The following is a 10,603-nucleotide window of genomic DNA, read 5'->3' as shown; positions in this document are numbered from 1 at the left end:
TGAAAGAAAGTTTTACAGTCTTTCAACTGCAAAAGACACATTTATTGTGTAGCAGGTATGCTGGGCAGATTTATGGTGCACAATATTTTGTTTTCCTTTTGTTTCCTTGTAATTAGTTTTTTGTAAACTTGTTAGTTTTTATGAATTCTGAATACAGAATGTCTATTTTAATTTTACATCTACAATTTTTATTGTCAAGTGTGTTTTATTTTGGTTTTTTTTTAAACATTAAGAATCTGTTCTTTTGAATTGCTCTATAATAATTGTGGTTTTCCAATCATTTTAATGCCAAAAAGAGTTAATCTGATTTATTTCTGTCAGGTTAGGTGTTTAGTGTCTGCCTAGGGGGTTTCTGCAGGAGGAAAGCCTGCTGGTCTGGTATGGGAATAGAGCAGCTGTGAGAGAATTCAACATTAATGAATCAATAGTACGGAAGTGGAGGAAGCAAGAAGAATGAGTTGAGTAAAGTTTGACCTATCTGACTATTTTGTTTCGCTTAATGTGCCTTATAATCCTGTGCGCCTTGTGTATGAAAACAGACCCGTTCATCGACAGTGCGCCTTATGATCCGAAAAATACGGAAAAATTCTTGCTGTGTAGACATGATGAACAAAAGAGTTGCACCTCCTGACTTCAGGTTGAATGCAGGGGACATGCCATCCCTAATATTTAGACTGTGCCTTTGTCTCCCTAGTAATATATGAAAGGAGCAAATCGGTCACCTAGAGACTGATTTCTTTACTTGAAGGCAGGAATTTCTATCATGAATGTTGCAGAAAACCCACTAAATCCACCAGGAAAAATTGAGGCTGACACTTGTCTTTTCCTGGGGGAGGATACCCAAATCATCGGATCAATGTGCCACCCAAGCCCCCACACCTGCTCACCTTAAGCCAGAAAGGGGCGATTGGTTACCGTCAGAGGAACACACTGTCATGTTAGGAATTCCTCAGGCCTCTGGAGTCACTGTTAATCAGGGAAATGCCCCAAGTTAAACAGAGCATGGAAGCCTGTCAGGGGAAGGTGGACTGGAGTATCAGGACTACTAACCACACAGGGAGGCAGAGCAGTGGGGGATTTCCCCAGAGAAACGACTCGTTTTCTGTGGCTGTGTGTGTCTCTGGCAAGATGATTTGGTCCACAAAGTTGAAATCACATTGCCAGAGATTACTGCACTGCTACGGAGTCTCCGACTGTTCCTGGAGGGAATGCATATACCTGTGTACTGGAGGTTCTTCAAGCAACCCGTCTGAAAGAGCTCATCCGAGGCACGGTCAGTGGATTGGTGCTAGCTGTGTCATGTGTACAGTGTCTGACTGGGTGTAGAGCTTAGTTGACTGCTGAACAGGGAGTCTTGAATATTTGTTCACAGTGGCTAAGTTCGTCACTCATACAGAGACGATCAAGACATGAAGTCTGCTTAATAAAGCTGTTATTCTGTCAAATGGCATGCAGAAACTCAGATTCTGGGCTTAAGATGTAATGAGGAATCTTGTGGAGTCTAAGTTTTTTGTTTTTGTTTCTTAACTTGGCGACTGGCTCTATTGAAGACTGTTTTATGAGGACATTACACTCCTGCCATGTTTTGTTCATTATGCAGAATTTCACCCTGTGACTATCAGGGGTCACATGTGGAGTCTCTTTACCGTCTTCACGTTCCCCTGAGAAAACATCTGGCCTTCCCCTCGTGCCTTCTGAGCTGACAGCAGTTTGATCGAACACACTGGCTCAGTTCAGCAGGAACGAGAGTTTAGTCAGCGGGCATCATCTTAATGCCAGATGAGCAAATTTGTCCACAAAGAAGTCGAAGTGTTTGATTTTTCCGATCTTCAGTTTGACATCTTGGTGTTTACCCTTTTCCTGAAAGGAGTCAATTTCCTTTTAGTAATGACTTTTCTTTTCCCATGTCGGCAATTTGCCAGGGGGTTGTCTTGTGACTCTGTGAGTGCAGCAACTTCTGGTCACCAGTAAGTGCCAATAAATATCTTCATTCTTCTACCTGCCAGCCCTCTGTCTGCATTTTGGGTCACAACACATTTTTCCTGTGCAAGTCACAAAATGACAATTTTAAAAACTGCTAAAAGGTCATGATGGAGTGATGGAGGACCTGCCTATTGCTTCATGACAGGGGAAATTGCAGTTGGAAGACCTGTTAAGTACCTCACACCTCTGAAGTCTAGGCTGTCATTTGTTCAACAAATGAAGCCATGAACGTCCATAAAACAGCATGTTTTAAAGTATTAAGGCTATTTATTTTTTTTTCCATTTTTGAAGATCTGATTTCTTGTCTATACTTCCTGGATTTGGAGGGGAAAATGACACTTCAAAAAATATTTCCCCATCAGAGGTACATTTGTAATGTGTCCCACACTTAATCTGGTGGGAAGGTTTGGTCAAATGGTGAAAAAACAAACATCCTGTACCTTTTCATGGCTTTTCAATGAATGATGAACACTTATAAAGCTAATAAATGGGGGAATATATAGATGGGCTTAATCCAAATCTTAAAATTGGATCTGTTTGTCCACTTTTTTTTCGCCCCTCCTCCCCCCTGCTGGAGAGATGATCCACTGTAACTCATGTCTTCTATAATTAAAATGCTGCAAATCTACTAATTTTCTTAGCTGCTTACTCAGGGGTGCTGGAAACAATCCCCAGCTAAATCAGAGGAAGGTGTCTTAAACAGTGCAAACTCATTTATTGTTAAAGCACAAAAAACCAACAACCGCTCCCCCCACCCAATTCTTTAGAGTTTTATATACATGGGGGGGAAAAAAATCAGCCTTAAAGTTTAAGCAATGATTTGTGTAAAATGCAAGTGAAAGATATATAAAATTGTTTATTCCGGTAATTAATAATTAAGGAAAACATGTTTGGTATATACCAATCAAGTACATTTCATTTGACCAGATTCTATTAAATGTAAAATTTCACTTTGTACTTGTGCAAGAACATTTAAAAGTAAGTTTTTTTTTCTTTTTTGTATATAACTTTATAAACAGATTTCGCACAACTGCATAATGTTAGGCGTATAGATTTATGGATTATGGTCTAATCTGGAAAATGTAAATGGTAAATGGTAAATGGCCTGTATTTGTATAGCGCTTTTACTAGTCCCTAAGGACCCCAAAGCGCTTTACACATCCAGTCATCCACCCATTCACGCACACATTCACACACTGGTGATGGCAAGCTACATGTAGCCACAGCCACCCTGGGGCGCACTGACAGAGGCGCCCCAGGGTGGTTTTACATGACCTACTTGTTTTGTCAGTTTTGCAGTTTGTCTGTTTGGATTGGGATGATGTTATTTTGTTCGTGTTATAAAGCATGACCTAGTATATCCTCTGCAAAACGAGGTAATTAAACACCTTTTCTTAGTATTTAGAGGCTCGACCAGCTTAACATAAAAATCTAGTCTATAAAGAAGTAGTACCGCTTTGTGACCAATAGAGGGCAGCAGTGAAATGCATTTACTTTCCCTGGGAAATCAGTCGAAGAAGTAAAAAGAGGAAATAAACATGAACTGCTGAACTTCAGCAGCAGAGGATAAAGTTTCATTTTATGAGTACTAAAAATTAAAATCACAGTCAGACATGTTCAGGCTGGAAACATTTGAGAGTCAGTTGTCGTCTGTGATGGAGACTCTGGTGGAGGCGGCCGTGACAGAGCTCGGCAGACTTCTGGAGAGGAGCTCGGCTCCGGTTGTGGCCGCTCAGCAGCGCTCAGCTGCGGCTTCTGTGGTCGCCGTGAAGCGCGAGGATGAGGAGAGGGAGGTGACGCTACGGGAGCGCAGGCAGCTCCTTCGCGAGGATGTCACGGTAACCCCGCGGTCACGCGCGCACGGGAAAGGTGTGCGGTATCACTGATGACAGGAAATTTACTTTCCACTAGTTCCACTTACCCTTCTTAGCTTAAGTGTCACAAATGAGCACTACGTCACCCAAAAGTCCAATCGTTTGTTTCCATGGCGACCACTCCAACAGAAATCCCAGTTTAGAAGTTAATCATGAGTTAGCTTCTTCAGCCTGTCAGGGCAGATGAATGAATGAAACTTTGCCGCACATTTTGTTAAACTACAACGAACTACAAGCTCATCTTCACTCCCTGGACAATTTATTAGGTACAACTTAATAATAGTGGGGTGGAACCCCTTTTCCCTGTAGAAATATCTTAATTCCTCATCTCATAGCTTCATGAAGTTGCTGGAAAAATCCCTTAAGAATTTTTGGTCCGTGTTGACATGATAGCACATGCATGATGCGAGTCTCCCATTTCACCACCTTCCAAAGGTTCTCGATTGGATTGAGAGGTGGTGACTGTTGAGGCCATTTGAGTACAGTGAACTCATGCTCAGAGATGCTCTTCTGCACACATTAGTTGTAACAAGTGGTTATTTGAGCAACTGTTACCGTCCTATCCTGCCCATCCTCCTAGAGATGGTCATGGTGCAAAACCCCAGTAGATCAGCATTTTCTTAATTACCCAGGTCAGCCTGTGTGGCACCAACAACCTTGCAGCTTTGCTTAAATCACCTTTCTTCCTCATTCTGCTGATCTGTTTGAACTTCAGCAGATCGTATTCATCATTTCTAAATCCCTAACTTTAATGCAATACTGTTATGTGATTGGCTGACTATATATTTGCAATATCATTCTGTCTTTCCTGTGACTGTACAGAACCAGTTTGCTTCCCTGATGAAAAAGTGGGCTGAAGTTGCTGTGGAGAAAATCTCCTTAATTTTCGGCATGTCCATGACCAACGCCAGAGATGCTCCTGCTGCAGAGAAACCCACAGCAGGGCAGATTGATACTGGGTGCAGAAAAAGTAAATAAGCTGATGGTTTATGAGGCTTTCTATGTTCTCACTCTGGGATTTCTTTGTATATTAAACTAGGCTTTTAACTTTTGTTGTGCAACAACAGAATCTGTGTCCAGAAAGAGAAATAACATGCAAGGATCGCAACCAGCAACAATACAGATGAGTGATCACTTATACTGTAGAGGTATTCAGCCAGTAACAAATAAAAACCCCACTTTTTTTAAAATTAAATTTTGAAAACAGTTTAGAATTTTTTGTGTGTTTTCAGAGGAGGAACAGATCGAACAGTCAACAGAAGAAGCTGACCCAGAATCTGTGCCAGAACCTGGTAACTATGTTTTCTTTACAAGTTACTGCAGCTGTTTTTATACACTCTTTACTATTTTAGGGCTCAAATAAAATTAAAAGAATATAAAATAATTTTAAAAATGCACATTTTTAATATTTTGTGGACAATCCTGAAATCTGGAGCCCTCAGACATCATCAGATAATGAGTTTCCTCCTTTGTGAGGCTTTTTCGGGCCTTTACTTAAGCAGTCTTCAGGTGTCAGTCGTTGGTGTGTTTTTTTTTTTTAGTTTTCAGCAAGTGGAAAGAGCAACTGGGCTGAGAGAAGGTTGATTGACATCTTTACATTTCAATAGGTTGCGTCTTGTTCTCACGGTGTTTTGGGCTATTTTCCATCTGCTTTGTGAAGCAATATCCAGTTAGTTTCGCTGTGCTCAGCTGAAACCTGCGTATGATTTTTGATGTTCATACTTTCTCTTACCCGCTTTATTTATGAAGCTATAATGAAGAATTGCTCATGCTTGACTGTAAAACAACTGACTGAATTATGGATTTGTATTTGAGTCCCTGAAAACAGGACTGTGTAGTAATTATGGCTTTATTTTTCCAATATTCACGTTATAAAAATGCAAGCATTATCAGAACTTTAAGCCCATAATCATGATGTAACTGTGATCTAAAATATGTGTAGCCCACAACTGCAATAGCAAAACTAGCTGCAGTGTCCAGATAAATGAATCAAGTTATACATTTAAACACAGTGAGATCTTCTGTTTAGGAGTTTTTATAACAGCAGTATTACTAAAGTACCATGTTTGCAGTGTGGCATTAAAATCTTTCAAATGGATAAGTTGGTGTTACTCTCTTGTTAGTTCTAGTGTTGTTTTTGTTTCAGCTGATCCAGCGTCACGTGAGGAAAATACCTCTGAAGTCCTCTCTCAACCTGAAGTCACAATAGCAGATCCTGAACCAGCCTCCAGTGTCATCGAGGAAAATGCCGTCCAAAAAGACGCTGAGCATGAACGTAGCGCTGTGAAAATCGGGAAGAAGCAGCCCACCAAGGACTTCACATGTCCTACGTGTGGTAAAGCATTTGCTCTGAAGTGCTTGATGAACAGACACTGCCTGACTCACTCCAAGCCTCACCTTTGCTCTGAGTGCGGCAAACGCTTTGCCGGACTCCACGGGCTCATAGCACATTCGAGAAAACACACCGGGGAGAAGCTTTACAAATGCTCCAAGTGCGGGACGGAGTTTGCGTACAAGTCGACCTTCCACAGGCACATGCGTCAGCACAACCTAAACAAACCGATCACCCACACGTGCTCACTGTGCGAGGAGCAGTTCACGGGGAAACAGGCGTTTCAGCGACACATTTGTTGCGCGTTGAAGAAGACGTTTGTTTGCTCACTTTGCCCAGAGACCTTTGAGTGCAGGCAGGGCTTGGATGATCATGAGAATCTTCATTCAGGAAACAGAGATTTCGTCTGCGAAATGTGCGGCAAGACCTTCTTCTCATCCGCATCTTTGGCCGCTCACCGAGTTACCCACACACAAAAGGAAAACTGCTGCGAGGTGCTCAGCCTCGGTTTCAGTGACACGAGCAAAAACGCCGGAGAAAAGCTTTTCACCTGCGAGGTCTGTGGGAAAGGATGCAGTCACAGGAGCGCCCTGAAGCATCACATGCTGACCCACACGGGCGAGAGGCCATACGTCTGCGAGACCTGCGGCAAACGTTGTGGACATGCCAGCGCGCTTCAGAACCACATGAGGATCCACACGGGCAAGAAACCGGGAGAGAAGCCCGTCTGTAACGTGTGCGGCAAGAAATTCCGCTGCATGGTCAATCTCAAGTATCACACGAGCGTGCATACGGGGGAAAGGCCATACGCCTGCGATCAGTGCGACAAGAGGTTCAGCAACCCGAGCAATCTGAAGATACACATGATGACGCACTCAGAGGAGAAGATGCACAGCTGCAGCATCTGTGGCAGGAAGTTCACGCAGCTCTACAGCCTGAAGCTGCACAGACAGATGCACGCGGGAGAACGGCCGTATCACTGCGTGGTCTGTGGGAAAACTTTCATAACCAACAGCGTGTTCAGGACCCATCAGAAGGTTCACCTGCAGGAGGCAGGACAGGGGCAGACTGGAAAAACTGCAGTGAAAATCTAAAACACTGTGAGGTCACTTCCTGTACTCATTATTGGTTTAAACCATAGTCCTAAACCTGCACTCTTTCTAATGGCCAGCAGGGGGCGAGACTTCTGGTTGTAGGAAGCCATCCAGTTTAATAGCAGTTTAATAGTTTCAGGTCATAATGAATAAAGCATGAACCTACTTCTGTAAACTACGGCCATTATTAGAGTCAGAAAGGATGACAATCCAGGACATGTTCTCTGTCAGTCCCAAGTAATTAACCACAATTAGGGTGAAGCTTCACAGGTAGGTTCACCCCTCTGTCCTGACTTCCAGTTTGAAAGCACTGAGTCGTTGATGTGAAAACATTCAGATTTCGTAGCACAACTCCACTAACCAACAGGTGGTGTTATGGCAGCTGTATTAATCTTTTAGACTCTAAATGAGTATAAAAAATGTTTACCAAAGACTTTAATATCAATATAATTTGTAGATATTTATAGAAAATGTGAAAAATAAAATGCTCTCCTTCATTTTTATATATTGTAGTGTTTTCTAGTGTGGAGATTTGGGGTGGGTGTAACAGGGACTGGGTGAGTGAGCCCTAACTGCACCTGTCTGAGTGACTAAGGCTGATGGAGGAGGTGTTTTGTTGGCAGCGAGGCCATCTCCATGTGTGAGCAAAGGTAATGCAGAAACTTTAGGGCTGTTTGAGATATCAGCAATATCAACTGAGGCCTGTCTAATGTGAAACGGCAATGAATTACACAATTTTGGCTCCACTATGGCCAAAACCCGGTCCCCTCTGAGCCTCCGCTCCGTCCTCAGTACATCCAGGAGAGAGTTGATGAGCTGATGAGAGCAACTAGGAAGGGCTGTGTAAGTGCAGCAGCTCAGAGATTGTTTCAGATATGATAATATGATTATTTTTCAGTTTTAAATTATTCAATGTTTTCAGATTTTAAATATCTCAGTATCTGACACTTCTAGCTTGAATAATAAAAACTGAGACAAATGAGATTTTACAGTTGTCCAGAGGTGTCTGTCATTTAATACACATAGTCTTTCTTTGGTTGAGGTTTTTGGTTGCTGCAGTTGCATTTCGGGCCAACATTTTGAAAAAGTTGAGATGATGTTCCGAAAAGGACGAAGGAAAGAATAGCAATGACTGACCAGCTCAGAGACAGTTGGCACAAAGGTCACCTGATCAGAGTATTAACGATAAAAGTGAGAATGAGGAGAGTTTGATGGTATTGAAGTGGCAAACAACCCAAACAGAAGAGAGCAGGTAAATGTGAGATCAAGCAAAAGCTTCATCACTGATTGTCAACACAGATGCTTCATCAGAAGGACTGTGTTAGAGAAGCCAACAAAGGTTGGTGGGGTTAAAGTTAACTCTTAAACTTGGGCATGACGATTTTGGTGCAAATACTTTTACTGTATAATTAAATGAAAGCTTATATTCACAAATGAAGTAATTTGATTTCTGTCTGCCTACAGAGAATCATTAAAGTACCCACTTTGTTCAAATTAACTTCTTCAAAGTTAAACATTTTTTAACGAGTGGTACGTCTTCATTAGCAGCTGCTGACTCTGAGTTTCCTTTTAAAGCAGAGCTCGCTCTCAGTTTAATATATTTTTTTCACTCGATCGGTTTTACTGGAATTACACGAATTACTTACATGTTGGTAATTTCCTTTGTCATTAAACAAAGGAGGGAGTAAATAGGGAAAATGGGGAAAATAAAGAAAGCAGATAACTGAAGCTAATTAGCACTTCTTCATTGTGCCTGAAACCTTATAAAAAAAACTATCAGGAAGATGCACAAGCCTGAGGGGGGAGTCTTGACATTTGGTGGCTTTTAACTCAATAATAGTTACACTTCAGTTTTTTAGTTTCAGTTTTTTGTGCTGTTGTGAAATTTCCCTTACGGTCCACTGTTAGTGGTATTATAACAGAGTGGAAGCGATCCAAGCCTTACATCACCAAGACCAAATGCAAAGCGTTGGATAAAGTGGTTGCAGTGGAGTAAAGCACGCTGCCACTGGACTGTAGGGCAATGGAGACGTGTTCTTTGGAGTAACCAATCACGCTTCTCCATCTGACCAGCTGATGGACAAGTCTGGATTCGGTTGTTGCCAGGAGACCGTGCTTGTCTAACTGCATTGTGCCAAGTGTAAAGTTTGGTGGAGGGGTGATTATGGTGTGGGGTTGTTTTTCAGGAGTTGGGCTCGGCCCCTTAGCTCCAACTCATTATCATCCAACAATTTAATTTTCCTAACTTTCTGGAACAGTTTGGGCATGGCCCCTTCCTCCTCTACCATGACTACAGATCGATGCACAAAGCGAGGTCCATAAAGACATAGATGAGCGAGTTTGGTGGGGAAGAACTTGACTGGCCTGCACAGAGTTCTACCTCAAGCTGACACCTTTGAACACCTTTGGGCTGAGTTACAGTGGAGACTGCTAGCCAGGTCTTCTGTCCAACATCAATGTCTGACCTCACAAATGCTCTTCTAGAAGAACTGTCAAAAATTCCCATAAACACTCCTAAACCGTGTGGAAAGGCTTCAAAGAAGAGTTGAAGCTTCTTTAGGTCTTGTGAAAGTGGCAAAAACACTGCAGGTGGTCCAGAGCAGCATAGCTTAGGATGAAGAGGATGGCTTCCTGGTGAAGATAAAGAAGTTAAATACGTATGATGCTTAAGCCATAGACTGTATAAAAGATACATCGGCACCACTTTTTTGTTTTTGGAGCAAGAAGTGAGCATACTTATCTACAAGAGGTCAAAGTGCTGAAGTTATTTGCTAACTCCAGCAACCTGGATTCATAATGCACAGACTCAGTATGCTGTTGTATAATCCACACAATGTGGACTCTTTACCTTCATCTGAATGGAAAATGTCATAAGGTCAAAGAAAGCCATGAAGGAGAATTAATGAAGATTTAGGAAAAGAGAATCAACTGCACTTACACTAGGTTACTAGTATAGATAGCCCGGTTACGAACAATTTAAATCTTCCCCTTTTTGCTTCATCTTCAAGTGTGAATCTCTATAATGGCTGAAAAAAAATCATCATATAATACAATCCAACAGTGACAAAATTCCTCAAGCCACATATTTGTGTATTTTTAAATGCATTTTTGAAGAAATACATTGAAAAATAATGTAAATGTGTGACCTTCCCTAATATTTACATCTTCAATTTAATATTTTTATGATCATTACTGATTACATGGAGCTAAGAATAGTAATTATGTTGTTTAGAAATATTTAAATGAGTGTAACTGAATCCAGACCTATTAAAGTGAGTCTCTGTGCTCTGTTATGTGATCCACTAGATGGAGGTAGAGGC

At 41.7% G+C, this 10,603-nt stretch overlaps 1 protein-coding gene across 2 annotated transcripts; it reads left to right on the top strand.

Moving 5' to 3' along the window:
• Nucleotides 1-3,459: 3,459 nt before the first annotated feature.
• LOC116324915 (zinc finger protein 235-like) lies at nucleotides 3,460-8,781 on the top strand. Of its 2 annotated transcripts, none has more exons than XM_031745694.2 (5): nucleotides 3,460-3,821; nucleotides 4,680-4,827; nucleotides 4,925-5,005; nucleotides 5,090-5,149; nucleotides 6,004-8,781. In XM_031745694.2, exons 1-5 carry the CDS (start codon nucleotides 3,597-3,599, stop codon nucleotides 7,281-7,283), a joined length of 1,794 nt encoding a protein of 597 aa, XP_031601554.2. In that variant the 5' UTR covers nucleotides 3,460-3,596; the 3' UTR covers nucleotides 7,284-8,781. The 2 variants fall into 2 exon arrangements, with proteins under 2 accessions (XP_031601554.2, XP_031601555.1); XM_031745695.2 differs by lacking the exon at nucleotides 3,460-3,821 and adding an exon at nucleotides 3,846-4,123.
• The last annotated feature ends 1,822 nt before the right edge of the window (nucleotides 8,782-10,603 follow it).

The sequence above is a fragment of the Oreochromis aureus genome, linkage group 7 (assembly GCF_013358895.1).
Source record: "Oreochromis aureus strain Israel breed Guangdong linkage group 7, ZZ_aureus, whole genome shotgun sequence".
NCBI classification, from domain to species: Eukaryota; Metazoa; Chordata; class Actinopteri; order Cichliformes; family Cichlidae; genus Oreochromis; species Oreochromis aureus.
This window is presented reverse-complemented; position numbering and strand designations above follow the sequence as displayed.

Coding starts and splice junctions, on each gene's coding strand:
- LOC116324915 (XM_031745694.2), top strand. CDS start 3,597: ATGTTCAGGCTGGAAACATTTGAGAGTCAGTTGTCGTCTGTGATGGAG. Junction 3,822..4,679: donor TCCTTCGCGAGGATGTCACG/GTAACCCCGCGG, acceptor GTGACTGTACAG/AACCAGTTTGCTTCCCTGAT. Junction 5,150..6,003: donor AGAATCTGTGCCAGAACCTG/GTAACTATGTTT, acceptor TTTTTGTTTCAG/CTGATCCAGCGTCACGTGAG.